At 45.0% G+C, this 27,692-nt stretch overlaps 8 protein-coding genes across 9 annotated transcripts; 5 read left to right on the top strand and 3 right to left on the bottom strand.

The window, feature by feature from the left end:
* The first annotated feature begins 557 nt into the window (after positions 1–557).
* Positions 558–1,685, top strand: Mlc2 (Myosin light chain 2). Its single transcript, XM_008200081.3, has 3 exons — positions 558–822; positions 875–1,305; positions 1,350–1,685. Exons 1-3 carry the CDS (start codon positions 820–822, stop codon positions 1,513–1,515), a joined length of 600 nt encoding a protein of 199 aa, XP_008198303.1. The 5' UTR covers positions 558–819; the 3' UTR covers positions 1,516–1,685.
* Positions 1,686–4,080: 2,395 nt separating this feature from the next.
* Rsod (Related to Sod) lies at positions 4,081–8,132 on the top strand. The gene is made up of 11 exons (XM_008200080.3): positions 4,081–4,294; positions 4,340–5,219; positions 5,267–5,710; positions 5,766–6,335; positions 6,382–6,553; positions 6,604–6,861; positions 6,908–7,030; positions 7,079–7,165; positions 7,212–7,346; positions 7,396–7,951; positions 7,996–8,132. Exons 1-11 carry the CDS (start codon positions 4,252–4,254, stop codon positions 8,094–8,096), a joined length of 3,369 nt encoding a protein of 1,122 aa, XP_008198302.1. The 5' UTR covers positions 4,081–4,251; the 3' UTR covers positions 8,097–8,132.
* A 309-nt stretch (positions 8,133–8,441) lies between these two features.
* On the top strand, positions 8,442–12,313 carry Polr2B (RNA polymerase II subunit B). Its single transcript, XM_969560.5, has 4 exons — positions 8,442–8,599; positions 8,658–10,816; positions 10,869–11,113; positions 11,174–12,313. The coding sequence occupies exons 1-4, from the start codon at positions 8,581–8,583 to the stop codon at positions 12,276–12,278; spliced, it is 3,528 nt and encodes a 1,175-aa protein (XP_974653.1). The 5' UTR covers positions 8,442–8,580; the 3' UTR covers positions 12,279–12,313.
* A 212-nt stretch (positions 12,314–12,525) lies between these two features.
* On the bottom strand, positions 12,526–15,131 carry LOC663502 (uncharacterized protein). The gene is made up of 3 exons (XM_969542.4): positions 14,954–15,131; positions 14,260–14,906; positions 12,526–14,207 (listed from the first exon to the last, which is right to left on the bottom strand). The coding sequence occupies exons 1-3, from the start codon at positions 15,129–15,131 to the stop codon at positions 12,840–12,842; spliced, it is 2,193 nt and encodes a 730-aa protein (XP_974635.1). The 3' UTR covers positions 12,526–12,839.
* A 71-nt stretch (positions 15,132–15,202) lies between these two features.
* Positions 15,203–17,303, top strand: APC7 (Anaphase Promoting Complex subunit 7). Its single transcript, XM_969523.5, has 3 exons — positions 15,203–15,342; positions 15,390–16,538; positions 16,790–17,303. Exons 1-3 carry the CDS (start codon positions 15,274–15,276, stop codon positions 17,261–17,263), a joined length of 1,692 nt encoding a protein of 563 aa, XP_974616.1. The 5' UTR covers positions 15,203–15,273; the 3' UTR covers positions 17,264–17,303.
* Positions 16,728–23,953, bottom strand: LOC663462 (PR domain zinc finger protein 10). Of its 2 annotated transcripts, none has more exons than XM_008200078.3 (11): positions 23,866–23,953; positions 23,524–23,663; positions 22,829–23,477; positions 22,672–22,767; positions 20,732–20,899; positions 20,555–20,685; positions 20,171–20,505; positions 19,868–20,120; positions 18,055–19,098; positions 17,779–17,947; positions 16,728–17,735 (listed from the first exon to the last, which is right to left on the bottom strand). In XM_008200078.3, the coding sequence occupies exons 2-11, from the start codon at positions 23,644–23,646 to the stop codon at positions 17,707–17,709; spliced, it is 2,997 nt and encodes a 998-aa protein (XP_008198300.1). In that variant the 5' UTR covers positions 23,647–23,663; positions 23,866–23,953; the 3' UTR covers positions 16,728–17,706. The 2 variants fall into 2 exon arrangements, with proteins under 2 accessions (XP_008198300.1, XP_008198301.1); XM_008200079.3 differs by having other exon boundaries at positions 16,728–17,726.
* On the top strand, positions 20,899–26,004 carry LOC663446 (uncharacterized protein). Its single transcript, XM_969491.4, has 4 exons — positions 20,899–21,038; positions 23,981–24,929; positions 24,977–25,131; positions 25,178–26,004. The coding sequence occupies exons 1-4, from the start codon at positions 21,001–21,003 to the stop codon at positions 25,323–25,325; spliced, it is 1,290 nt and encodes a 429-aa protein (XP_974584.2). The 5' UTR covers positions 20,899–21,000; the 3' UTR covers positions 25,326–26,004.
* On the bottom strand, positions 25,578–27,689 carry Ns1 (Nucleostemin 1). Its single transcript, XM_969474.5, has 3 exons — positions 27,555–27,689; positions 26,086–27,506; positions 25,578–25,869 (listed from the first exon to the last, which is right to left on the bottom strand). The coding sequence occupies exons 1-3, from the start codon at positions 27,571–27,573 to the stop codon at positions 25,609–25,611; spliced, it is 1,701 nt and encodes a 566-aa protein (XP_974567.2). The 5' UTR covers positions 27,574–27,689; the 3' UTR covers positions 25,578–25,608.
* Between the last annotated feature and the right edge of the window lie 3 nt (positions 27,690–27,692).

Here is a 27,692-nt window from a genome sequence, read left to right as displayed (position 1 = left end):
GCCGTAAATGAGAAAATTAAAAAAAATTAAAAAAAGTTAACACCCTATTTTTTCGATTAAACCCGAAGCCTTTCAGGTCAACGGTTCCGGCTACAGAGGCGATTAAAGTTTCGCACTAAAAAAATTCATAATTTTATTGCTAACAAGTAGAATATTCACCATAGCGGCAAATTCAGTAAATTTTCGAATTCCAGGAACGAATTCTAGGCTTTTCATAAACATTCTGCAGATAAAAAAAATAACTTTGATTCGTTCTAGTCTCAAAACCGAAAGAAATACGAAAATCTAGACTGAAAACATACAATTGGTTTTCAATTTGCATCCATGATATATTTGCATGAATCAGAACTGTGTTAAGTTTGTTCCCATTTTAAAAATAAAACACCGACATTCCGCCTAATTATAGAACCTTGATTACAACAGGCTCACATAATCATTACTAAAAAACGAATAAGGGTTCAAGTAACATAATCATGTAATTATTTAATCCAACTGAAACTTTACATAAATATGTCGATGGTTGTGATGGTCTAAGATAACGATAATTTTTTTTAAATTCGCTCAAATTTCATTCAGAAAACTCCCAAAGTTCCGAAGAATGAGTTGTGCCCCATTTTCAAGGTTGCCACAATTTGCCGAAAGTCCCGAAATTCCGCTCTAGTGTTTCAAGCCTCTCTCCCGAATCTATTCTCAGCGGTCGCTATATATGGCCCGCAAAATTACGTACGCCAGGCGTCGACCCGAGCTTATTTAAGCCTCTCGTTCCGTTCTGTAAACCCAGTCGCGGGTTTTCCTCCAGTAGACTCTTTACACAACAAAATGGTAAGTTCCCTGTGCCCGTGCCGGTGTAGTGCTTCAGTGTGGCGTGTTCCAGGCGGACAAGGAGAAGAAGGTCAAGAAGAAGAAGAAGGAAGATGCGCCCGACGCAGCCCCGGCTCCAGCCGAGACCAGGACCTCCTCCAAAGGCTCCTCCAAGAAGGCCAAAAGGTCCGGCTCCAACGTCTTCTCCATGTTCTCGCAAGCCCAAGTAGCCGAGTTCAAGGAGGGCTTCCAGCTCATGGACCACGACAAGGACGGCATCATCACCAAGGCCGACCTGCGGGCCACCTTCGACGCCGTGGGCAAGCTCTCCAACGAGAAGGAGCTCGACGAGATGATCAACGAGGCCCCCGGCCCGCTCAACTTCACCCAGCTGCTGGGGCTCTTCGGCACCAGGATGCAGGACTCCGGCGGCACCGACGACGATGAGGTCGTGGTGGCCGCCTTCAAGTCCTTCGACGAGAACGGCACCATCGACAGTGAAAGGTACGCTGGCTGACTTGAGCTTCAAAATTGTAATTCGGGGGCAGGTTTAGGCACGCGCTCATGACCTGGGGCGACAAGTTCACCGCCAAGGAGGTGGACGACGCCTTCGACGCCATGGACATCGACGACAAAGGCAGGATCGACACCCAGGCCCTCATCCAGCTCCTCACCGCCGCCCCAGAGGAGGAAGGCGAAGGAGAAGCCGCCTAAAGCATCGTACTCATCGTTTCATCATCTCGTCATAACTGCAGTTATCTCATCATTTCGTGGCATGGTCTACATCATTTGAGCTCATTACAAGAAATTGCCATTTTGTACATGTCGTACTCGGGAGCAGTCGCTTCAACAACACGCGACTGCTGAATAAATCATTAATTTTATATTACTTTGAGTTTCATTTCGTTCGGTCTCTGCTGTTGTCATTTTGTTCCAATAAATATGTTAGATGAAACAGCGACGGTTGATTTTACCCCAACATCCTACTCATCCCTTGCAAAATGATTTGAACAAAAACTCAAACAAAAATTGGAGAAATCTTAAAATCTAAGCTTTTAAGACATACAAAAGTGCACAAAACGTTCTTGGAGGGAGGTTGAAAAAACTGATATTCTAGAGTTTTCGAAGACAGGAAGTGTTATTTCCGCGTCTTTGTCAAAATTTTGTTTCAAAAATTGCTTTCTAGCGGTAAAATTTTGCATTAAACACGATGGAATCGGTAGAAATACAAAGTAATTTTTTCCTTTTCGAGAAAAGTCGTTTAAAGTCGTGGAATTCAATGTTCTTTTTCCTTCTAGATCTTGTAATAACAAAAAAAAAATACTAAAAATGTCACTTTTGTTTTCACTTTTCAGTTGCCGATTACAGCGACTAATGAGCTAGGTCACAAAACATAAAAAAAAGATTTTATTAAGATATAGAATTTAAAATATCATACATTCCCAATCAACTTTTGATCGAAAAAACGTTTTAAAATTTTAAAATTTTGCTTTTTAGACGTAAAATCGCACAATGACTATGGTTAAAATACTTTACAATAAATATTAATCCAGAATAATCTTTTGTAATCGTTAAAAATCTCGTCGTCCTAAGTGGAGGCTTGAATTTATTAGACAAAGAATTAAAAAAAAGAATTAAAAATTATCTGCTGAAAAATTAGAGAATTGAATTGAAAAAAAGTGAAAGAAAATGTTTTCTCGAGTTAATTCGCCGACTTTTGAACAGAATGTATTTGCGTTTTTGATGAATTATTGCAATTATATAGTTTGTAATGTTGATTTATTTAAAAAATTTGTGTTAAAATATCTGCAAAAGCCGGTCAGTACTTGGGGCCCTGGTGGCCTAGTGGTATAAGCGCCACTTACGACGGGGGAGGTCGGGGTTCGAACCCGGATCAGGGTAACAATTTTTCTAAGAAAAAAAGTGTAGAAAAGGTAAGTGAAACAACACGTAAGCAAAAATAAGAGATTGAGAGAACACATAGACGTATAAATGCAAAGCGGAGCATAAAACTGATAGAAATAAGAAAATAATGCGGCAAAAGATAAAAATTCGTAAAAGCGCCAAACTGTAAACGTGAAAGCACATTATAATAAAGAGAAAATACTTTTTATTTTGAGAGAAAAAAAGATGAACGTAAAGGTGAAACATAACTTCAAACTTTAGTTGAATCCTTAGATAACTTGCTTCTTAAATTATAAAAAAAATTAAACGAAAATATTTAATTTATCTCTAAAAATTTTTAGTTAACTGAGTTTGTTTAGTAAAGTTCCGAAAAACATTGTTAATAAAAATCATGACCACTGCGAATGCAGTAGGATTTGCGCACGTCCACTATTTTTGACCAAAAATTCACAAATTTGGTGATTTTTGGAGAAATTATGTCCATTTTCTATCAAAAACGTGCTGAAAGTAACAAAAAAAGTAAAAATAATTGTAAAATTGTAGAATTAACTAATACGCCCGGTATCTTTTGATGAAATCTGGTGAAAAATTAGTGAATTAAATTGAAAAAAAGTGGAAAAAATGTTTTCTCGAGTTAATTCGCCGACTTTTGAACAGAATGTATTTGCGTTTTAGGCGAATTATTGCAATTATATAATTTGTAATGTTGATTTATTTAAAAAATTTGTGTTAAAATATCTGCAAAAGCCGGTCAGTACTTGGGGCCCTGGTGGCCTAGTGGTATAAGCGCCACTTACGACGGGGGAGGTCGCGGGTTCGAACCCGGATCAGGGTAACAATTTTTCTAAGAAAAAAAGTGTAGAAAAGGTAAGTGAAACAACTCGTAAGCAAAAATAAGAGATTGAGAGAACACATAGACGTATAAACGTAAAGCCGAGCATAAAACTGAGAGAAATAAGAAAATAATGCGGAAAAAGGTAAAAGTACGTAAAGGCCCTAAATTGTAAACGTAAGAAAAAAATACTTTTTGATTTCCGTCCAAATATCCACTACTCTACCAAAACAATTGGATTGCAGGCCCCAGCCCTCAAAATTCACTCCCCAATTCCACTTAATTCCAGCAACCGTTCCCATTATTCGCAGATGCTCCTCACGGTCCAATAACCAAACAAAAAGCGCCCCAAAGCTCCTAAACTCATACAAATGACCACAAAATATTTGTAAAATCACCATCATCGCTGATTCAGGTAAAACCGTCCAGAACCGTACTGCAAATTTCCGCAGAGGTGACCCCACGACCCAGTTCTTTTCACTTTCCTCAAAGCAAAGAATAAGTGTCGCAAGGTCCCCTCTCAATCCAACTCTGGCTCACACTAGCCGTCCTCGTCAGACAGGTACCCATTCATTCACCACAGGTAAGAACCGTTGGTAAGTATGTGATTAGTCAGTTCCCGCTTTCTATTCATCGAGAATATCGAATTTACGACCAACGCGTTCAGTTTTCTACCATCTGGAGGCGAAACGAGACGCAAAATGTGACGCGAAATGGGACAAATTATCTTCGTTTGGTTTATTTTGCTCAAACTTGGTAAGTTTTTTAGCGAAATCAATCGTAAGTTAACAAAAATTCTAGCAACGTCTCTGGAATTGAAAAGTTATGTTTCGGACCATGGGCTGCACGGCACCATCACGTTCAGGAAAATCGGCCCCGAAATCAAAATTATCACCGATTTGAACGCGACTTTGGAGTACCCTAACCAGGTGTGGTCGTGGGCTGTGGTGGAGTTCCCAGTGGATTACTCCGAACTGGAGAATCGGTGTTGGGAGAGCAAACTGGGCAGGGAATTGGTCAATTTGGACACCATCTACGGCCCTTTGGTACTCCCCGATAACGGCACCAGTGAGTTTAGTACCCAGGAGTTGCAAATCAACGGAGATGTGGGCATTTATGGCAAATCTCTCCTCTTCAAAGACCCAGAGACCAACACCAGGATCTGCGCAACCATCACCATGGTGGACAAAGCGCAGGAGAAGATCGCAGTAGCGCGGTTCAACTCGCCCATCGCTGGGAGCATCCACTTCAGGTGGTTCTCCACCAAGGACAACCACAACGACATGGTGGTAACCACCGACTTGTACCACGTCTCCAACAAGGAGAACCACAGCCAAAGTCTGGACTTCACCGAGCATTTGTGGAAGATTTACGCCACTGATATCCTAGACAGTGACAAGGAGCGACCCGACTGCAACTTCCTGCAGCTGGTCTTCGACCCGGACAACACCGGGGACCAAGCCCTGGGCGATTTGGACTCAAGACTGGGCAAAATCAAGATCTCCACCGACTACAAGCGCAAAAAATTCAAGACTTTGTTCACCGACCAGCGCCTCATCCTCCTCCCGAGCGACCTCCAGGGGCCCCAAAGGAGCCTCTACCTGGTGATCTTCGAGCGCAAACACCCCGACAGCTTCCTGGCCTGCGCCAAAATTAGATACGAGCGCCCAATCAATGCCAAGTAATTAATCGGAAAGTGCGTCTCGATTTTGCTAATTTTACTTCTAGGGTTATAATACAGTCCGGGGGGATCAAAGGGGAGGTCAGGATGACGCAGTTTAGCAAATTCGAGCCCACTTTCGTCAATTTTGACTTGACCACGGCCAGGGGCGACTTGGAGACGCGTCTGGTGTACAGCTCGTCCGTCGCTGGATACAAAATACACGAATTGCCAGTTAAACCGTCCATAACGCTGGGTCAGAACGAGAACTCGTGTCTCACAACGAAATTTGTCTACAACCCGGTTAAAATCGACCCCAATGTGGCACCGCCAAGTGGGCTGGGGACCCAGAACCAGTACCTGGTGGGCGACTTGTCGGGGAAACTGCAAGGGAGGAACAACCAAACGGCGTTGGTGCCCACGGGGCACGAACTCAGCGGCCTCTACTGGGACACGCTCCTCCCGCTCCAGGGGAAGTTCTCCATAATACACCGCACGCTAGTTATTTACAAGTAAATAATGACATGGTCAAAAAATTTATTTTATTTGTAAATAATTTCGTTCCAGAAACACGCAGTACCCCAAAGGCGAGATCCTCTCCGAGCCTTGGATCTGCGGCGGAATCGCGCTCTACGAGCCCAACTTCCGGTACCAAAAGCCCATTTTCACGGCCGAGGTGATCTTCCGGTACCCCACCGTGGGGCGCGTTTTGATGCGACAGGTGCGGGACGAACCTTGGAGCGACACCAGCATCCTGGTGGAGTACCTGGTGCATGCCGACGGTGCCGCTTTGAACAACTCAAAGGACCATCGATGGGCCATCCATGAGGAGCCCCCCGGCAAGGACTTCTACAGCTGGAAGGAGCGCTGTCTCAGCTCGGGTCAAATCTACAACCCCTATAAAATCGACGCTTTGGACGCGTGTACTGGGGGTCTGTGCCGAGTTGGGGATCTGACAGCCAGACTTGGGACTGTTGAAATTTCGGGCAAGATTGCAGACAGTGACAGGGTCTCGCGCACGATGTGGACTGACCCTTTTGTGCCCTTGACGGGCCAGTTCAGCGTTTTGGGCAAATCGCTGGTAGTTTACGACGATTTCGGGCCGAAGGCACGAGGCGAACGCTTGGCGTGCTCCATGTAAGTGGTTCCCTTGGCCAGTTGTGACCCTAATTAAATTTTCCAGTATTGGGGGAGTTTATAGATGCAAAGCTGTGGTCAAGGATTGGTTCCCGAACGGAGTACCGATCTCAGTGAAGGGCAAAATCGAGTTTTACCAACAGACCGAGTACGACATTACCAACGTTGAAGTAAATTTGCAAGGTTTGAGCGACAACAGTGGGTACCACATCCATATTGTAAGTACCATGAACGAATCCTTGGTTTTTTATTACAACAAGAGTGCTAGACTCCAGTTGAGGAGAATTTGGAGTTTCCGTGCGAGGCATCAAGTCTTTACGACCATTGGAACCCTCTGAATGTGGACCCAGCGTCGTCCCCGCGCACCTACCATGGTACCCCCGACCAGTACGAGATGGGCGACCTGAGCGGCAAATTCGGCACTCTGGACAACCAAACCTACTACAAAACCGACTACAACGACACCATGCTCCCATTATTCGGCCCCAAAAGCATAGTTGGACGTTCCATAATCATCCATAAAAAGGTGGTACCACCGAATTCAGTCTTCGGGTTCTAAAATCTGGTTTTAGGACACGTCCAGATGGGCTTGCGCGACCATTGAGCGTGGCTATAGCCCATCGGAAGCCCGGGAACTGCGCGCAATTGCCTCGTTCCACCACCCAGATGGGTACGCTTATGGATATTTAAAAATGGTACCACTTTTCCTCAACCCAAAAAAATCCTAATTTTTGCAATTGCAGAAACAACTAATTTACAATGACGGTAGCAAGAGTGACACCACGATCGAAGTCAAACTGCGGCATCCTGGGAAAAACGACCGGAATGTGGTACGTGTCTCCAGTGGTTTATTTTTAATGGTACTATTTTGAACAGACCAGGGACCATGACTGGGCCATTTACGTGAACCCAGTGGGCGTGGACGCGGCCGTCAAGACCCAGAACACGCGGTGTGTGGCCGGGGGCTACATCTGGAACCCCTATTTCACCCAACTGGCCGACCCCCTCAATGTATATTTTGCTTTTTTTTTAATTTTATAATATAATGTTCTGGTTTCAGGGTGATCTTTATCGGCAAGAGTGCGGGCCTGAGAACCCGCTCAGGTGCCACGTGGGGGACCTGTCGGCCCGTTTGGGGACCATCGACATCGGGCTCCAGCGCAAAGTCTTCACCGATGCGAATTTCCCGCTCGAAGGCGACGTCACGGCAATCGGGCGCTCCATCGTCATCATGAGCCCCAACAGACGTCCCGAACGTTACGCCTGTGCCAATATCGAGCCCGACTATGACATAATCAAGTACGCAAACATCGAAAAGCCCCCACGTTTTGTCCTGTCGCAGTTTATCGAAGAAGTGCGCGAAATTCTGGGAATCCCCGACTGGTTTTTGACCGTAGATTCGCGCAAAACCAAGTCTTTGCACAGCGACGCTTGCGTCCAGCTTTTGCTGCATTTTAAAGGACCGCTAGCTAACCGATTAGAGCAGGATTTCAGCCGATTGCTGGCAAGTGGGCGTTTAGACACCCCCACATTGTACATTCCAGGGTTTATTAATACGAAACGTAAGGTGAAAATTGCGTACAAGCAGTGTGGAGTACAAGACCCCAACGAGAAGAGTAAGTTTATGGATTAGGCGACAAAAAATGAGTGTATTTTGCAGGTAAAAAACGGACCGGATTTTTCTTTGCACGCTCAGGAAGCAACCCAGCCAAATTTGCTCACAGTCTGATTGTAGTGATAGTTTTAAGCTATTTATTGTAATGATATGACTGTTCCTAATAAAAAAGTAATATATTACCATGGAGTTTGAAATTTAGCGCCAATAATGAAGTCACGTGGTGCAATCCACAAAAAATCAAAAACGCAATATAATTAAAAAATTGGACTTGTTACCACTTACCTGACCTTTAAGTCACATTACAGATAATTATTAAATATTTTTTTGGTCGAATAGTGTAATTTAACATCGTATCTTGAAAATCTGGAGACTTTTTTGTTGTATGGTTACGTAACACTTCAAGGTCATTGCAGGAAAATAAAAAATTGGGCCGTATTTAACAAGTTTTTTATTTGTTTTCCAAAGTATTGTGTTTGGGGCTACCCCCCGAACATAAAATATTAATTTATTTCACAAAATAAGGGTTTTCTTGGGGTCCCCATACAAAGTCAACTGACACTTGACAGACGCTCAAAACTTGTGTTTTGTGCGTCTCATTTGTGCCCCATTTTTTGCAAATAATCAGCAATGTATGAACAAGACGAAGGTACGCAATCCCCCTTGAGTAGCCCCCGAGCCATTTGTAACAAAAACCGGCTTTTCAGACCAATTCGACGATGAAGAGTCTGAAGAAATCAGCTCCGAGTTGTGGCAAGAGGCCTGCTGGATCGTCATCAACGCCTATTTCGACGAAAAAGGCCTCGTCCGGCAACAACTGGACAGTTTCGACGAGTTTATCCAAATGTCGGTGCAACGAATCGTCGAAGACTCGCCCCAAATCGACCTCCAAGCCGAGGCACAGCACACAAGCGGCGAGCTTGAAAACCCCTCTCGGTATTTACTGAAATTCGAGCAGATCTACCTATCCAAACCGACCCATTGGGAGAAAGACGGCGCCCCCTCGCCCATGATGCCCAACGAGGCCCGCTTGCGCAACCTGACCTACTCGGCCCCCTTGTACGTCGATATCACCAAGACCATAGTCAAGGACGGCGAGGACCCCATTGAGACCCAGCACCAGAAAACCTTCATCGGGAAAATCCCGATTATGCTCCGATCCACGTACTGTCTCCTCAACGGTCTAACCGACCGCGACTTGACCGAACTCAACGAGTGCCCCCTTGACCCCGGCGGCTACTTCATCATCAACGGCTCAGAGAAAGTCCTAATCGCCCAGGAGAAAATGGCCACGAACACCGTCTACGTCTTCTCGATGAAAGACGGGAAATACGCCTTCAAATCCGAAATCCGCTCCTGTCTCGAGCACAGCTCGCGCCCCACGTCCACCCTCTGGGTCAACATGATGGCACGTGGGGGCCAGGCGATCAAAAAGGCCGCCATCGGGCAACGAATCATCGCGATCTTGCCCTACATCAAGCAGGAGATCCCCATCATGATCGTGTTCCGGGCCTTGGGGTTCGTGGCCGATCGGGACATCCTCGAGCACATTATTTACGACTTCGAAGACCCCGAGATGATGGAAATGGTGAAACCGTCCCTGGACGAAGCGTTCGTGATCCAGGAACAGAACATCGCACTCAACTTCATTGGGACCAGGGGGGCCCGGCCGGGCGTCACCAAAGAAAAGCGTATCAAATACGCGCGAGAGATCCTCCAGAAGGAGATGCTGCCCCACGTTGGAGTGTCCGATTTTTGCGAGACGAAAAAAGCCTACTTTTTGGGGTACATGGTGCACCGGTTGCTCCTGGCGGCTTTGGGGCGCCGCGAGCTGGACGATCGGGATCACTACGGTAACAAACGACTGGACTTGGCGGGGCCCCTGCTTGCGTTTTTGTTCCGTGGGTTGTTTAAAAACTTGATGAAGGAAGTACGGATGTATGCCCAGAAATTTATTGATCGGGGCAAAGACTTTAACCTCGACTTGGCCATTAAGACTAAGTTGATTACGGACGGGTTGAGGTATTCTCTGGCGACTGGTAACTGGGGGGACCAGAAGAAGGCCCACCAGGCCAGAGCCGGTGTCTCGCAGGTGTTGAACCGTTTGACTTTTGCCTCGACTTTGTCGCACTTGAGACGTGTTAATTCGCCCATTGGACGTGACGGGAAGTTGGCGAAGCCCCGACAGTTGCACAACACGCTCTGGGGGATGATTTGTCCGGCGGAGACACCAGAAGGGGCGGCTGTTGGTCTGGTGAAAAATCTGGCCCTCATGGCGTATATTTCGGTGGGGTCGCAACCCTCTCCAATTTTGGAGTTTTTGGAGGAGTGGTCGATGGAGAATTTGGAGGAGATTGCGCCGTCTGCCATAGCCAACGCGACCAAGATTTTTGTTAATGGTTGCTGGGTGGGAATTCACAGGGACCCCGAACAGTTGATGGCGACGTTACGCAAGTTGAGGAGACAGATGGATATTATTGTGTCGGAGGTTTCCATGATTCGGGATATTCGGGACCGGGAGATTCGCATTTACACGGATGCTGGACGGATTTGTCGGCCGTTACTAATCGTGGAAAATGGGACTTTATTGTTGAAGAAGCGCCACATTGATATGTTGAAAGAGAGGGAATATAATAACTACGGGTGGCAGGTTTTGGTGGCTTCAGGGGTTGTCGAATATATCGATACTTTGGAAGAGGAGACTGTGATGATTGCGATGTCTCCGGACGATTTGAGACAGGAGAAGGAATACGCGTATTGTACCACTTACACACATTGTGAGATCCATCCAGCTATGATTTTGGGTGTTTGTGCCAGTATTATACCCTTCCCGGATCACAACCAGAGTCCCAGAAACACATATCAAGTATTTGTTTTGGTGTTGTTTGAATTTTTTTAGTAATTAATTTTTTCCTCAGAGTGCTATGGGCAAGCAAGCCATGGGTGTGTACATCACCAACTTCCATGTCCGCATGGACACCCTTGCCCACGTCCTGTATTACCCCCACAAACCGTTGGTTACAACCAGATCAATGGAATATCTCAGATTCAGGGAATTACCGGCTGGGATTAACAGCATCGTGGCCATTGCGTGTTACACCGGTTATAACCAGGAGGATTCGGTTATTTTGAACGCGTCGGCCGTCGAAAGGGGATTTTTCCGGTGAGTATTAAAAAAAAGTAATATAGTAGAAATAAAATAATTTGTTATTTTGTGCTTTAGATCTGTGTTTTACCGCTCGTACAAGGACGCCGAATCGAAACGCATCGGCGACCAAGAGGAGCAGTTCGAGAAACCGACTCGCCAGACCTGCCAAGGCATGCGCAACGCCCTCTACGACAAACTGGACGATGACGGCATCATAGCACCAGGAATCCGTGTCTCTGGCGACGACGTCGTCATCGGCAAAACAATGACACTGCCGGAAAACGACGACGAGTTGGACGGCACCACCAAACGTTTCACAAAACGTGACGCCTCCACGTTCCTCCGGAACAGCGAAACGGGGGTGGTGGACCAGGTCATGCTCACCCTCAACTCGGAGGGCTACAAATTCTGCAAAATTAGGGTGCGTTCCGTGCGCATCCCCCAAATTGGGGACAAGTTCGCGTCACGGCACGGACAGAAGGGCACCTGCGGGATACAGTACCGCCAGGAGGACATGATTTTCACGTGCGAGGGCCTAACCCCTGACATTATAATCAACCCCCATGCCATCCCCTCGCGTATGACCATCGGGCACTTGATTGAGTGCATCCAAGGCAAAGTCTCGGCAAACAAGGGCGAAATCGGCGACGCTACCCCGTTTAATGACGCCGTCAACGTGCAGAAAATCTCAACTTTGCTACAAGAGTACGGGTATCAGCTCCGAGGCAACGAAGTGATGTACAATGGACACACAGGCCGGAAAATCAACGCGCAGATTTTCTTAGGCCCGACGTATTATCAGAGACTGAAGCACATGGTCGACGATAAGATACATTCGAGGGCGCGAGGGCCCGTCCAGATTTTGGTGCGACAACCCATGGAAGGGAGGGCCCGCGATGGGGGGCTGCGGTTTGGGGAAATGGAACGTGATTGTCAGATTTCGCACGGAGCGGCACAGTTTCTACGCGAGAGGTTGTTCGAGGTTTCGGATCAGTATAGAATACATGTTTGTAATTTTTGCGGGTTGATTGCCATCGCTAATATGAGGAATAACACGTTCGAGTGCAAGGGGTGCAAAAATAAGACGCAGATTTCGCAAGTGAGGCTGCCGTATGCGGCCAAGTTGCTCTTCCAGGAGCTGATGTCGATGAATATCGCGCCGCGGTTGATGGTTTTGTAATTAGAGGTAGGTACGAATAAAGTATTTTTTCTGTATTTAATGCTATTTGAACCGATTACCGTGCAATCCCTATCCTAATCATGACTGATAATGGTGCTCACGGAAGTGACGTGAAAGGTCACGTCGAGAGCTGGTCATCAACCATTTATTTTTTTAATTAACTATAACTTTCTGTTCAATATTTTCCTTTATTACCGTTTTGTTGGAAAATATGGGAAATTGGTAATTTCTAATTAAAACACGGAACTCACTTTTAATTCATTTCATTTATCGCAAAAATTATTACACCGTTTGTACTCGTAGGGAGCCAGACTTTAAAACTTATTCATAAAACCATTATCATTATCGTACCCGTCCCTTAAAAACGATCTACAAAACAAAAACATTTCGTAACACTTTTCGTTAGGACTTTGTAAATAAAAACTGATAAAAATGAAACAATTTATACAATTTACAATGATGCCCAGTTTTCCTTAATTTAAAATTGCCACTTCTTTTTAGAGTAGCGCTGAATTTTGTTCACACAAAATTATAGTATTTATTTATTCTTAGTCATTTTACTTAACGCCGACTTTTGGAAATAACCGCCGTTTGCTGGCTCTGCTTGTTCCCCGACAAGACCACATACGGCGACTGCGTCTCCTTCTGCTTCGCTTGCAGCATATTCAAAGTCCCTAAGGGCGTATCCGTCGAACTCATCTTCTTCATCAACTGCTCCTGCACGCCCTTCTTTATCCTCTTCTCGATCTTATTTTTCCCCGGCCCTTTCCCGTGGAACTTATGCGAGAGATACCTGAAGGCCTCCTTCGAGTTCAACACGTGCCCATCATCGTCGATATACTCCAACTTAACATTGGGCTTAAACCCATCCTTCTCCTTAAACTCCATAATGGGGCCAGTGTACCTCTCCCGGCGGTTCGCGCGATCGCCCTCATCCCCGTAGGTCTTGTCCTCGATAGAGTAATGCTTGGCTTGCAAATGCGCTAACCGCGAATTCGACGGCCTCTTATTCTGCTCCTTGTCCAGGTACCCCTTGCTCATTGCAAGCTTCAAAGCTGCCCCAAGCCCTGTACTGACATCAGGCTCTTCGTCGAGGATTTGCACCTCTTGTGGGGCAATTTGCGGGCTTTCGTGCGGCTCGTTTGGATCGACTGAATTCCAGCCGGTTTTCTCCTCCTGCTCGACTTCGTCCATTTCGGGCTCGTCTTTCAGATCACGCTCGAAATCGATCAAATCTTCGGTTTCCTCGCGGTTGCCGGACTTGCCGTACGTTGGGATGTCGCCCAAAGTGCGGCAAAACTCCGCCGTGGCGTTCAGAACAATACTCCCCTCCAGGTTTTCCTCACTTTCGCTTTTAACCGGCGTTGATTTAACAATCTCAGCAACGAGGTTCTCCTTCTGTTTGATTTTGCGTGTCTTGTGCAGCGCTTTTTCCAAGAGATCGTCCTTCTCGTCCTCGAGTTTGACGTCCGTGGGGTATTCCATTTCGGGGATGTCGTCAATGGTCAAGTCTTCGAGCTCTTTCTTTGGGCGTCTTGAGCCGACTTCCTCGATGCCTTTGTTGTTAATTTGTTGCTCCAATTCATCAGCGGTCAGTTTTCCCTTAGTTCGGATTTTGCGGACTTTCTTTTTGGGTTTTTTAAATTTGGACAGTTCCTCGTCGTTGTAATATTCCGATGCGAGTTTTAAATCTTTTGTTTCAATCGATTCGATTCTTTTTTTGGCGAGTTTTTCCTTAATTGATTGCACGATTGCTTGTTTACGTTCAACCGCATTGTCGTAACCGATTTTGAAGCTTTCGCGTTTTTCGCCGTCGATTGTTTCGTCGTATTGGGCCAAAAGCGACTTTTCTTTGGGGTTGCCAAACTCGTCGTACTCCTGGTCTTCGTAGGCGTTATACAAAATCTTCTTCTTCTTGTTTATAACGTTCTGAAATTTGATGATAAATAATCATTCACTGTAAATATTTGTAACAAATTACCTTTTTGTATCTCTCGTCCTCAACCATGTTGACATTGACCAGGACATCCTCCTTGTCTTCATCCAAGACGCCCTTGTCTTGCAGCGTCAAGATAACATCCCTTTCCTCAGCAAAGCTATCAACATCATGCTCCACCCTCAGCCCTTTCAAATTCCTCTCAGTGTATCTCTGCTTCCTCTTCTCCTTCTTCTCATTCTCCACAAACTCGCTGACCCCAAACTGCTCATCCAACTCCTCCAACATTTTCGCCCTTTTCTCAGCCTCCTTCTTGGCCAATTCAATCTTGCGGTTCTTATCAACCCACGACTCCACATTATCATCACTATCACTGTCCCCCAGCAGCTTCACCTTGCCCAGCTTATTCTCCAGCTGGCGCTTTTCCCGAATCGTTGTCAATTTGCCCTTCAGCTTCTCCCTCTCGTGCTTATCCGCCCAATTCTCCGCCGGCTTGTGGTAAAACTCGCCCCAATCGTCCTTCTTCTTCCCGTCATCCCGTTTCTTCTCGGACTTGTCCCCCGAACTCACATCGAGCGGCTTCAGGCCGAGCTTCGCCCGCAGTTTGTTCGTTTCCTCAATCGAGAGACTCTCAGCGTTTTGCCCGGAGCCCGAAGGCTCATCGTCCGGAATCACCTCGATCACGTCGGATCCTGGCAAAAAATCATTCAAACGGGAAAGTTGGACGCGGGGTGCTTACCGTCGCTGTCGTAGTCGTGCTTCGCCCTCGCGTCGCGCTTCTTGTCCCTGTGGTGCCTCTTGTGGCGGTGGCGCTTCTCCTTCGGGGGCTCATGCTCGTCGGTGTAGCCGGGGCTGTGGTGGCGCCGCTTACGAGACTCTTTCTCTTTTTCTTTGTATTTTTTGCTACTAGAACCCATCCTTTTTACAAAATTTGAAGGAAATACCTACCGTACACAACGTCAATGCAACGTTTTGACGTGCGCGAAATCCGGATTGGTGGTTTCGCCGTTACGGGATTTGCCGAGTTCAAAAACCTAACCCCACATTTGCCAAGCCAAGATGACCAACTTATTGAAGCAATTGCAGGCGATGTACGAGCTTGCCCTGCACTCGAACATCTCCCGAGTGGTTTGTAGCCCCCTTTTGGGAGTCTGAGCCCCCAACTGTGCTTTTAGTGCGACTTGGCCCTGTCGGCGTCCGAGCAAAAGCCCGACTTTTTGCCCCCTTTGCAGAAGTTCCAGGTGATGTTGCTGTACGCCGATTCGCTGTACGAGACGCAACAGTTCGCCCAAAGCGAGAGTTTGTACCGCCAGGCCTTACAGCTCCGCAAACACCTCTTAAAAACCAAGTCAATGTCTAATAAAATCACGGAGAGTCAGCCCGAACTGGCCAGCGATGTGGAGATCAGGTTCAAGATACACAAGTGCTGCATGGCCCTGAAGCAGGTGAATGGGGCCATCGAGATGCTGCAGTCGATTCAGGCCCGCCTGCGGACCCCCAAAGTCAACATGGCGCTCGGCAACTTGTACAGGGAGGCCGGGATGGAGCGCTCGGCCATAACGTGCTACAAGGAGGTGCTCCGGGAGTGCCCGCTGGCCCTCGAAGCCGTGGAGAACTTGCTCAAGCTGGGGGTGAAAGGGGTCGAAGTCAACGCACTAATGGTGGAGGCAACTTCCGAACTAAACTGGCTAAACCTCTGGCTCAAAGCACAAGCCCAGTTGTACTCGCGCGACTTCGAAAACGCCGCCCAAACGTACAAAAGCATGGACAGCCACGGTCTACTCAAAGACAACACGTCGCTGCTGGTCAACCTGGGCTACTGCTACCACTACATGTGTGAGGACGAGACGGCGATTGCAGTCCTCCAGCGGGCGATTAAACTCGACCAGAACCTAGTCTTTGGTCGCGATTTACTGGCCACGCTTTTGGCGAGCTCGGGGACTTCCGAACACGTTGAGTATTTGGAGGATTTGATCCCGACCTCGGATATGTCGCTGTGGACGAGTGAGCATTGGGTGGTCATTGGCAATCTGATGTTTTCGACGAGACGGCACGAAAAAGCCGTTTATTTCGCACAGCAGGCGCTTTGTGCCTCGCCCAAAAACATAGAGGCGTTGCTGCTGAAAGCCAAGACGCTGGTGGAGCTCAGCAAGTACCAGGATGCCGCCCAGCATTGCACGGAAGCGATCCAGATCTGTCCGTTTCGATACGACTTGCACCAGTGTTTGGTCGAGTGCTATGTGAAGATGAATCGGCTGAGGGAGGCCGACTCCATGGCGCAAAATGCGTGCAAACAGCTCAATTTCAGCCCACATTCGGTTACGGTAAGTGAAAAAATTGTAATACGGTAAAGAGAGAATTGGCTGTTAGACTGTTTTTTTGGGACGAATTATTTTAAAAACGTATCACTTTTTTTTCGTTTGCCTTCATCTGGCAAACTAATGCGCTATCTGAGAGGAATATCGGGATGGGACGTTGTCTTTGCTTTAGGTGTCGAAACGGATTAGGCGCCATTAAGTTGTTTTCTTATTTATTCCTCAAATAACAACAATTACAAAAAATAGTTTCACTGCAGTTGCACGCCTCCGTTTTACTCAAAGACCCGATGACGTCCGGGAAAACGGTGCGAAACCTCCTCGAGAAGGCCGTGAGCCAAGACAAGACGTTTTCCACTAAGGCCGTCTGTATGCTCGTGGAGTTGCTCGAGCAGGAGCAGCAGTACGACCAAGCTCGGCAGCTCCTGCTGAAGCACGTGGAACAGCACCCCACCTCGCGCATCCACCAGATGCTGGGCGACTGCTACGTCAATTTGAACAAGGACAGCGAGGCTTTCCACCACTACAACGTGGCCCTGCGGCTCGACCCGTCCAACCAGAGGGCGACCGAGGGCCTGAGTTGCATCGGACGCAACGTGTCTTTAAGCAAAAGGGAGAGCTACTACACCTGCGTGGGGGAGACGTCGTACACGTCGCCAGGGACGAGCGCCTCCGAGGACGATGTTTTTGTCCAGAACGATACCGAACCCTGGCCTACCAATATGAGTTTCTAGGTGATAACAATTTTTTTTACAATAAAAATATTTAAAGTCACGCGACTTTGTTTTCAACAATCACAGGGTTACATTTCCCTAATTATTTACGTGTTAAAATACAAAGTGTTAGTACTATCACGGGGAAAAGGTTTCATTTCTTTTAGAATCTAGGATACATTTTTGACCCAAACAAACGTCCCTAAGCTAAACACAAGCGGCCGCGGCCAAGCCAAACAATAAGCGCTTGTTCGTTTATAAATTTGTTACAATTAAGACAATTATTGCTAAAATAATCTCAATTTCCCAAAATTCTCTTCGCCTCTCGTTCTATTTTGTTACTTTTTGCATTTTATTAAATACGTAGGTTTCAACCTACGGCACAAACTCGCTCAAAATCACTCAGTTGAGTGGAAATCTCACAAAGGAGCACCGGAAATACTCGAAATCCTCGAGGTTTTTCTTCAACGTGGTGGCACTAAACCTGGAAGTTCTAAAACACAATCAATTTTTTTTATCTCGGGGAAAATATTCACCGTTGCTCGTTGTCAGTAAGCGAAACAAATGCGAATTGGGGGCCCCCAAATCCCCAGTTGACTGCTCAAACTCGTCCCCACCTTCAATCGCAACAAAATGACAAAACTGCTCCCCTCCGCGTTTGTTATATTCTTCGAGGGCGCTGTTCAAAATATCGCTCTCAGACACCTGCGGAAACATTAACATTTTTTTATTACTTGCTATATTATTAAAAAAAAAAAATGAGAGCGCGGACCGCGGACTAAACATAGTGATTCCTGCGGCATAAAACCAACCTTAAAGTCCTGCAAGTCATTCTGTTGTCCCTCCGCCTGCTCCGGCGGCGTGTACTTCTGCTCCTCCTTGCCCCCATTCTGCTGAGCCAACTGCTCGCTGTGCTTCTTCCTCTGATGCTGCAACAACTTCGCTTTGCTCGCATACTGCTTATGACACCACTTGCAGTTCTGCGGCCGCGTCGTAATACTGCCCACAGTTTGCGAAAACGTCGGATTCGGAAGCCCGGAATTATCCGGAAAATTGCCCTGTTTCCGGTTACTCATCGGCAAAGCGGCCCCCGGATGATTCTTCAAAATGTGAGCTTTGCGTTTCGAACTACTCTTATAAACTTTATCGCAGTGTTGGCAATAATAGTCACGCGTCGTTTGCAAAATCGGTAAATTCAATTCCGGGACCGAATCCGGGCTTATATCCGGGTGTCGCTTCGCCAAGTGGTTAACCAACATCCCCCTACGTTTAAACCCAACAAGACACGTGTGACACTTGTAGATGAATCGGTGGAAATCGGTCGGTTCGCTCTTCGGATTGAGTTTTTTCACCGGTTGAGAGACGGGTTTCGGGGGCCTTGGAACGTCGTTTTCGCGCTCCTCCGAATGCATGCGCTTGCAGTGCTCTTTCAGCTTGTCTTTGCGCTTGAACTGCTTGCCACAATCGGCGCATAAAAACTCCCGGTGGTCCGAATGGCGCAATAAATGCATTTTTAATTTATCCAAAGTCGGGAACATTTTAATACAGTGGGGACATGCGTGTTTCTGGTCGCAGTGAAACGCACGGATATGTTTGCGTATGATACTGTACTTCTTGAAAACTTTGCTGCAATGAGGGCACGAGTATGTGTTATTTTCGCAGTGTTTGGGGACGTGGAGTTTCAGTTTTAGGACGTGGTCGAAATTTTCTTTACAAATGGGACATTCGAAGATTTTTTTGCCCACAAGGTGGGTCTTGATGTGGCCGGCGAGCGCCGAATTGTTCACAAAGCGTTTATTGCAAGTTTTACACTGGAGAGGCTTCGAGTCGTCAGAGCCGTGCACCAGCATGTGGCGCTGCAATTGCTTCAGTCACTCTCTATTTTCAATAAAAATAACGTGTCTATTTCCACGCGAAACGTTTTTTTTTTTTTTTATTAATTAGACATAGCCGACAAATATTTATTTTACTGTCCGGAACAATTAAATTTGGAATCAAATTGCCTGATTTATATTTTTAAAATGAAATCAAAGTTATCATAACAATTTTTTGAGTGTTAAAAAAACTCAGTTTTCTTGTGATTGTTGTAATAATATTCCGAAATTGTTTACTAAATACCTAATAAAATAAAAAAACTTACCTTGACGGGACGACACTAAAAATAAGAATTTTACATAAAATGCGCATACAAAAACTAGAAAGGGACGCAAACAGCGAGCAAATTAGCTAAAGTCGAGTATTTTCGTTGCGTTGAAACACATTTTTGAGTAACAATTGCAGTTTTTGATCAATTGGATAAAATTTATGGACATCTTATTCGTTTTTTAATCAAAAAACATGCAATTATAGCGCGAAATTTCGCTAAAAATTAAGTTAGTTAAAACATTGTGCAATTCTTGCCCTATTCAGAGCTTTTTATCTTGTTTTTCTTCCAAATATGTTTTTTGATTTGGCGAAATTTTGACAAAAAATGCTAAAAACGACCGAATTAAACTGAAAATGATGTTACTTTTGCCATTTTTAATCAATGGAAATTGAAGACTGCGAAGTTGGCTAAATCGCGTGAAAATTTGAAATTATTTGCGAATTTCGCGTGGAAATAAACATGTCAAAACCCACACTAACCCTTAGTCGCTCGCGCATAGCGAACATTTTGTGGCACACTGGACACTTGAACGTTTCCGTTTCCGGTTTTTTGGTAAGTGCGTGCGTAGCGACGTGCGTAACAAGTTGGCGTTGCGTTGGGAATTTTTTCTGACAGTTGGGACAAACATGATTCGTTTGTTCGTCCGAACTGTCCGAATCATGAAGATAGTTATGGATTTTTAACAAAGGTTCCGAATTGAAAACCAATTCGCATTTATCGCACTTGTAATTCCTGTGGAAAAACGTGGTTTCGGGGGAATTATTTTCGCTTAAGACACTCACATGACTGAAGAAAAATACTGATCGATCAAGTCCAAACCGCTCAAAAGGTGTTTTTCAATCAAGTGTTGCCTGAGGGCGACTTTTCCCGGCTGGACGAACAGTTCGTTGCAATTATTACATTGAAACGTCTCACTTTTTGGGATTTTTTTCTTATTTTTTAAATTCTTTTTCTTCCATTTGTTTTCCTCGTCACTGTCGTGGATGTTCAAATGTTTCTGTAATTCATCAGAGGAGGCAAAAGTTTCCGAACATTCGTAACAAGGCCACGATTTTTCTTCCTCGGGGACCAGAATTGATAATTTGTGACGGGTGGCGTAGGGCACACTGTAGCCAACCTTACGAACCCAAAAATTAGGCAAAAACGCCACACAAGCATACACCTACCTTCAGTTCCTGCTTCGGAAGAATGCTCCTCGTCGTTGTGAAATACAAAGAGTTGCCTTCCTGCGTTATCAATAAATTTTGCTCGTTATAATTCGTCGCTTGTCTGATAAAACGCATCCAATTCGAAGCATCTAAACACGACTTTTTTCGAAACTATAAACTCACAATTCGACTTACTTTCATCCGAAACATCAATCTGTGACACGACGTTGTTCTCATCTTCGATAAAAAATTGCAAAGACGTCGGACCGTTTTTCAAACGTTCGGTGCTCGGTTTCAGAATTCCAGTCAAAGGTCCGAACTGTGTGCTTCGAGGGATTGTTTTCTTGGCAAAAACGCCCAGTGCTGGAACGAATACCAAGTCACTTAGGTGGAGGAGTCACGTGACTAGCTCAAGTATTTAATCAAAGCGGGCGGCGGCGGGTATTTGTTTTGCCAGGTCGGGCATGGGAGTGAGAACAACTTTTCGCGACCATAAAAGCAAGTGAGTGCCAAATTCGATATTTTGTCCAAGTTTCCTTTTTTGTTTTTTTTTTTTTGATTAGAATTTAAAAAAATGTGAGGTCGACCGCAGACTAAACACCTATTTCTCGTGCAAGTGTTTGACCCAACTGAAAAAATCTGAATTTCCGTAACATTTTGTTCAAGTTTTTTCATTTTGGCATGTTTTTTTGTCTCTTTTCCTGATTTTACCACAATAAAAAAATGTGAAGCCGACCGCAGACTAAACATTTTAGTCGTAAAATATTTTTCCAACAAAATTTTGGTTATTTGGTGTTTTTTATTTTCTCTGAATTCTGAATTTTTCTTCATATTTTGTTCAGGTTTCTTTAACATTTTTAATTATTTTAGCATGTTTTTGCCTTTAGTAACACTTTTTTCCTCTAATTGTGATTTAAAAAATTGCGATACGGACCGCAGTCAAAACATCTTTTTGGAAAATTGCTTTTCCGACAAAATGTTGGTATTTTTTTGTGCAAATGTTTAACTTTTTTATTTTCTCAACTGAAGAAATTCCGAATTCCGTTATATTTTGTTAGAGTTTCTTCAACATTCTTAATTATTTTGGAAAGTTTTTGCCTGAATTAACACTTTTTTCCTGATTCTAAGCTAATATGTAGTTAAAAAAAAAGAAAATGCGCGGCGAACCGTAGTCTTAACATGTTTGGAAAATATCATTTCTGAAAAAAATTGATATTTTCGTGGCTTCTTTAAATTTTTCAAAAAAAAAAAAAAAAATTATGCAACGCAGACCGCAGCTTGAACGTCTTTTTGGGAAACTATTTTTCGCCAAAATTCTAAAATTCTTCTTTTAAGAACAGTTAAGAGTTTAAATGAATTTATTTTCCCAACTAAAAAATTCTTTAAAAAAAGACATGACATTTTGTTCAGTTTCCTTTATTTAATTATTAATATTTACAAGAAAATCTTGATATTTTTCGTAATTTTTGCGTTTATTTCGGGTGCTTTTTTATTATTTTTTACAATAAAAAAAAGAATCTTTAATCACGATTGCATAATAAAATAATAATAAATAAACAGCAAATAACCAACAAATTCGACAATTTGTTGAGTTTTCAGTAACAACATTTTTGTTGATTCCGGAATAATAAACAATTTAAAAAATCCAAACAAAACAAAAAAATTGGACACGGACTGCAGTTTAAACATCTTAGTACAGTAAAATTTTAATATATTGTGTGATTTGTTGCGATTTGTTTTGAATAATTATTAGAAGTTTGTGTTTTTGTTTGAATTAAACTACATAACAGCGCGTAATAAAATTAAAAACAAAACACCTTAAAACATTGACGTTTTTGACTTATTTGTTATCACGCCCGTAATATTCTATCGAAATTACATCATGCCGAAGAGATAATAAAATATGTAAATTCCACTCGCGTCACTCAACGGAAATACAATATGTTGCGATTGCTTTATCTAAGGTATTTTAGAATTGTGATTATACAAAAAGAATCTGATTCCTTGTTCTATGTACACTTTATCAAAAACTTGTACATTTCCGATGACGAATAATAAAAAACTGCAAGTCAAAATCGGACATTAGAGTGCCAAAGCTCGAAAAAAAAAAGGCGGACCGCAGACTAAACGCTCACCTTGGTCCACCTTGCTCAGAGTGAGATACGACTCCGGCAGCGTGGCCCTGGCCCTCGACGGCACCGGCTTGTCCACAATGCTATAAACCTTGGACACTGCAACCAAAATTTAAATAATTTTCACAACCCTTGACAATTTTTATTACAAAATCATTACATAACTGATCTTCAAACTCGACCTCGTTCTGTTTCTGCCTCCTGGTCTCCATCTTGTACTGTCCGTCGTTATCAACGGCCGCACTCAAACTCGTGATATAGTTATTAACGGCTGTGTTAACGGTTGAGTTAATTATTTCATCCCCCAGCTCGGTTTTGAGCGCGTTTTCGTCAAGTGCCAGCAAATGGGGGTCCAAAAGCGGGTCGGGACTGAGCGCATTTAGCAACTGCTCGTCCTCAACGAGAAACTCCTGCCCCCTTACGCTGTACGAAATGCCCGTTTCCTGGTCAGTTATCAGCAGCGCCACCTCCTGCTCGTTGGGGGGCACCACCTGCAGCTGGTTCCCGGAGTTGACCATTTGCAAAAAATGGTTATCAACGACTTCCCGGATGTCGTTATTGCATAAGACAGGCATGGGTTCGGGGGCTAAATTATTAATATCGCTCTGACTGGAATTTGGCTGGACCAGGTGGTGGATCACCACGGGGTTGTACTCAGTGGTGGGCTCGCTGTACACGGGGCTGTAGCGCGCCACGGAGCTCATGTTGGGGTCGAGGGGGCTCACGTGCTGCTCGAAATCGGCGAAGTTCTCCGGGGGCGGCAAGTTGACCGCCGACTCCATCTTGTACTCGTCTTTGATGTACTCGACCTTGGGGGCGCGTTAGGGCGGATTTCCGCAAATAATCGATACTTACAGCAATATAAAGGATAGAGTTGTTGTTTACGATCTCTTGCGAGTTTTGGGTGCTCCAAGCGGCGTCGACTAGGTTCAAGTCCTGGGCCCCTTCGCCGGGGGGCCCTTGCACAATCGTATCCATTACAAACCCACAATCAGCTGAAATTTTTCCCAATAAATAAACAGTTTTCCAGAGTTGTGCTGGAAGAATCCATCTTGTGAGGGTGCAACTAAGCCATCCCCAACCCCCTTTAACTACCCTAATTGGTCAATTTTGACTAGTTGAGGCATTCTATGGGGGCTTTTGGGGCTGTTTTGCGTAATTATGGTGCCAATTTTGCTAATTCTCAAGCCTTCTCACCTTACAAAAGTCCGCCATTTTGACTCGACTGACGCGCCCTCAGTCAAACGTCACCGCGGCGCCAAATTCTAATTATCGCCCCCCTTGGCAACCAAAACTTATCAAAACATTACAGGGTGTTTGATACAATGACCACCGAAGAGCGAAAATCGTGCCTCAAGTCGTGCTTCGACGCCTGGAAGCGACTAGTTAAGATGCGAATCGAGAAAAGCAAAGCTGTTCAAAAAAAATTGGAACAGCAGGAGAAACTTGAAAACTTGATCAAAGCCTTGAAAAAGGTCCAAAAGGAGGAGAAGACCGAACCTAGGACACAGCCCTTGAAGGTGCTAAACAACTTCAAGAATCGCTTCGTGGCCCAGAAGAGCACCATCGAGCGCTTGACCTCAAAGCTCGAACAGAAGGAGCGTTTGATCCTCGAACTGAAACTCGGAATTTTGGACAAAGAAGCCTTCAATGAGAGTAAAGTCGAAATTCGCGAGATTTTCGCCAAGTGTTCGGCGAAAACCCGGTGCAAAGTGGCCCCGCCGGTCGACTACAGCGAAAAGTTCATGATTATGACCCAAAAAGCCCCAAAGTTCGTCCAAGAGTTGGAAGAACGGGCACTTGAACGTGCCAAACGCCACGAAGTCGTGCTGGAACGGAAGAGACAGATGGACGAGACGCGCGCGAGGATCATAGCCGAAGCCTTGGAGAAGAAACGGGCGCAGGACGAAGAAGAAAAGAAGAAATACCTCGAAATGATGAAAGAACGTCGGAGACTGGAGCTCGAGCGTGAGAAGAAGCGGCAAGTGAACAAGGCGATTTTCATGGAGAAAATGCAAAAAGCCGAAGATTTGCACAACAGGCATTTGCTCAAAAACGCCTTGAAGAAGCTCCTCGACGAATACATCGATATGAAGATGAAGCAGGAGAAGAGCGAGCTGCACCTCAAAATCACCATTTTGAGTAAGTCAATCACGGCATGGAAACAGTTCGTTGAGGGTAAATACCGGGATAAGAACGCCCTGGCTGATGCGTGTTTCGCGAGGAATGCGCTAACTCGGGTGATGGACAAGTGGCGCAAAGTGAGTTTTTTCAACAAGTGAGTAAAAAATATTTTTTTGTTTTGCAGCTACGACATGAACGCGTTCAGGCCAATCAAGTCGCTGAGGATTATTACGATTTTGTTTTGCTGAACAAAAGTTTCGTCCAGTGGCATCGCCACGTCTGTGCCGAGATTATAAGGCAGGACAGAAAGAAAAAACTGGCCGACTTGCATTACAAAAGGTAAAGTGGGGAAAAAAATAAAGTAGGTACGGATTGGGTTTTTCAGGCGAATTTTGTTTCATCATTACTACATGTGGCGGTCGTTGCCGGCGATTATCCAGCTGGAGAAGTCCAAGGAGGAGAAGATGAAGAAGTGGAGGGAGAAGGTGTGGGAGGTCTTGCCCGACTACAAGCCCCCATATGATGACGATTAATGCTTTATTCAATTATTCGACATTTGTTTAACTGTCCAGGTTCAACCTAATTTCTTCTCTTTTTGATTGAGTTTTCAGATAATAGTTCTAATTTTAATGAGACTTAATTATTTTCTTTTTCACTAAAGTTAAATTTAATAAATCCGGCTCGAAGGACCATGTAATGAGTAAGCAGTCGTTACTCATTTAGTTCAGTTTTTTCGTTTAGTTGTAAAAATGCTTCATGGGTTTTTCTTCTTTATAATTCTTGAATTAGTTGTCAATATTTTATTTAATCGTTCTTTTACATCGTATAGTCAGTATCAAAGTCATAATCTTTATCATTATCCGACTTTAACGTAAAATTTTCTAAACCACTCGCCAATTGTTGCGCTACTTTTTCCCGCCTATTCCGCATTTTCTTCTCTTTCTTGAACTGGTTCTTCCTAATTTGATTCAACTTCTGATTACCCTCCAACTCCATCTCCGGATCGACTTTCTTCGTCTCAGTCTTCGCGCCTTTTTTCCTACTTTTCTTACTTTCAACGTTAATTTTATCGCTCAACTAAAACAAAAATATGTTTTTTTTTTTCAATAGGGGACGCCAAATTAAGCGATTAGTGGTTAATTTAATATAACGTCACAGCCAACTTATAATTTTTTGTATTATTAGACTATTATTAATAAAAATGTCACGAGATGTCGCCCTTTTTTGCGACGGACATAAGCCGCCTAAGATCGGACGAAGTAGTTGGAATAGTGAAATAAATATTATATTTACCAAATCTGACTTTGATTCAGTTTCCATCTCCTCAACGCTCTCAACCGGGCCCAAACTGTCCAAGACAAAGGCCCCCTTGCTAGCCCCCTCCTTCTCAATCTGATCCAAAGTGTCAACTTCCATGGTCTCCAAACTATCCAAGTCGAACTCTTTCGCAACCTCTGTCACAATCGCCGAACTGACATGCACTTGTCCCTCATCCTCGGGGGGCACCGTATAATATTTAATTTTCCCACTATTCCAATCCTCCAACAAGCCCCTTGCCGCCGCCACGGCATCCGGAACCCCGCCCCTCTTAAACCGCCCCGTTCTCGCCGCCTTCAGGCTATAAAACTCATCAGGAGTGCTGTATTCCGTCACATCGTACATCTCCATCATTTGCTGCTTCGTCACCCTTTGCAAAATCGCATTGGCTGGGGTGATGGGGTCCGCAAGACTTGAAACCTTGACCGAGTTGCGCAAACAGGCGCTGCTGTCGTTCCCAGCAGCGAAGACAATCCCCGGCGAATCCAGCAGTTTTATTTTCGAGTCGAGCTGCACCTCTTGCATGGCTTTGGTGACCCCCGGCGTGGCCCCCACGTTGCAAGCCCTCGACCGCTTCAAACTGTTGATAATGGAGCTTTTGCCCACGTTCGGGAGCCCCACAACCCCGACCGTGATCGAAGTCTTGATCCCTTTATTGCGACAGTAGTTGGCCAAGAGCGACATGAGGACTTCGGCCCCCACGCAAGTGGCCCCCTGGGTGGTTTTTTCCGCCTTGGTGAATTTTTTCTGGCCCAGTTTGCGCGACTGGTCCTGCGTTGAGGCCTTGAAGGCGATCGCCGGGGTCGTTTTTTTGAGGTATTTGAGCCACTGGTCGAGGATTTTGCGCGGGACTAAGTCAGATTTGTTCAAAATTAGGACCAGGCGCTTGTTGCCTTTCATTGATTTGACGGTTTGCTCCACTTGGGTGCAGCGGGTGCCCAGGGGGTCGCGCGCGTCCACCACCTCCAGAATCACGTCAGCGGCTTCGATCACCTTCTTGAACTCCTTGTAGTAGGCTTTGAGGGAGTTTTCCTGGCTGGTTTCGTGGGTTTTTTCCGATGTTAGGGGGGTGAAGTTTTCGTGGATTTTTCCACGCATTTCCGCGTTGGCAACTAGAGTCTCTAAACCCCCCGATTTTTCGGCTTCTTTGCGTTTTTGGCGCTCCAGTTTCGCTTGTTCGCGCTGTTTTTCACGCTCTTCTTCTTTTTGCTTCTTCATCGCTTCGACTTCTTTGAGGATGTCTTCCTTGAAGGGGCAGATGTTGGGCACTTGAATAACCGATTGTTTGTGCTTTTTGGGGTTCTTTTTTGCTTCCTTGCGGACTTTTCGGTTGTGTTGGCGGATTTTTTTCTGGATTTTGTAGCGCTGGCGCGCAGGCTGCCGCTTAGAGGGCTTTTCTATGAGATATCAATTGAAAACAATATTTTGACTGGATTTTAACTTACTCAGCTTGAGTTTAGCCATTTTTTGTAAAATAAACTACAAAAATAACACGTGTGAAGGTTAGACCTAACCAACAAACCTTACGTCACTTTAGTAATTTTTTTAAGGTTTGTATCCCTGTTCCTTCAAACAAAACATAA

This window comes from Tribolium castaneum, chromosome 2 (genome assembly GCF_031307605.1).
Source record: "Tribolium castaneum strain GA2 chromosome 2, icTriCast1.1, whole genome shotgun sequence".
Classification (NCBI taxonomy): Eukaryota; Metazoa; Arthropoda; class Insecta; order Coleoptera; family Tenebrionidae; genus Tribolium; species Tribolium castaneum.
Note: the sequence above shows the minus strand (reverse complement) of the source record. Positions and strands in the feature narration are given on the sequence as shown.

Coding starts and splice junctions, on each gene's coding strand:
- Ns1 (XM_969474.5), bottom strand. Junction 25,870..26,085: donor CTGAATCAAAGTCAGATTTG/GTAAATATAATA, acceptor TTTTTGTTTTAG/TTGAGCGATAAAATTAACGT.
- LOC663462 (XM_008200078.3), bottom strand. CDS start 23,646: ATGGATACGATTGTGCAAGGGCCCCCCGGCGAAGGGGCCCAGGACTTG. Junction 20,686..20,731: donor GATTGATGTTTCGGATGAAA/GTAAGTCGAATT, acceptor AGTCGTGTTTAG/ATGCTTCGAATTGGATGCGT. Junction 20,121..20,170: donor CAGTATTTTTCTTCAGTCAT/GTGAGTGTCTTA, acceptor GTTTTTCCACAG/GAATTACAAGTGCGATAAAT.
- Rsod (XM_008200080.3), top strand. CDS start 4,252: ATGGGACAAATTATCTTCGTTTGGTTTATTTTGCTCAAACTTG. Junction 5,711..5,765: donor CGCACGCTAGTTATTTACAA/GTAAATAATGAC, acceptor ATTTCGTTCCAG/AAACACGCAGTACCCCAAAG. Junction 6,554..6,603: donor GTGGGTACCACATCCATATT/GTAAGTACCATG, acceptor CAAGAGTGCTAG/ACTCCAGTTGAGGAGAATTT.
- Polr2B (XM_969560.5), top strand. Junction 10,817..10,868: donor GTCCCAGAAACACATATCAA/GTATTTGTTTTG, acceptor TTTTTTCCTCAG/AGTGCTATGGGCAAGCAAGC. Junction 11,114..11,173: donor GTCGAAAGGGGATTTTTCCG/GTGAGTATTAAA, acceptor TTTGTGCTTTAG/ATCTGTGTTTTACCGCTCGT.
- LOC663446 (XM_969491.4), top strand. CDS start 21,001: ATGGGAGTGAGAACAACTTTTCGCGACCATAAAAGCAA. Junction 21,039..23,980: donor TTTCGCGACCATAAAAGCAA/GTGAGTGCCAAA, acceptor AAAACATTACAG/GGTGTTTGATACAATGACCA. Junction 25,132..25,177: donor GCCGACTTGCATTACAAAAG/GTAAAGTGGGGA, acceptor TGGGTTTTTCAG/GCGAATTTTGTTTCATCATT.
- Mlc2 (XM_008200081.3), top strand. Junction 1,306..1,349: donor GGCACCATCGACAGTGAAAG/GTACGCTGGCTG, acceptor ATTCGGGGGCAG/GTTTAGGCACGCGCTCATGA.
- LOC663502 (XM_969542.4), bottom strand. CDS start 15,131: ATGGGTTCTAGTAGCAAAAAATACAAAGAAAAAGAGAAAGAGTCTCGT. Junction 14,907..14,953: donor GCACGACTACGACAGCGACG/GTAAGCACCCCG, acceptor ATTTTTTGCCAG/GATCCGACGTGATCGAGGTG. Junction 14,208..14,259: donor AGGACGAGAGATACAAAAAG/GTAATTTGTTAC, acceptor ATCAAATTTCAG/AACGTTATAAACAAGAAGAA.
- APC7 (XM_969523.5), top strand. CDS start 15,274: ATGACCAACTTATTGAAGCAATTGCAGGCGATGTACGAGCTTGCCCTG. Junction 15,343..15,389: donor ACTCGAACATCTCCCGAGTG/GTTTGTAGCCCC, acceptor CTGTGCTTTTAG/TGCGACTTGGCCCTGTCGGC. Junction 16,539..16,789: donor TCAGCCCACATTCGGTTACG/GTAAGTGAAAAA, acceptor GTTTCACTGCAG/TTGCACGCCTCCGTTTTACT.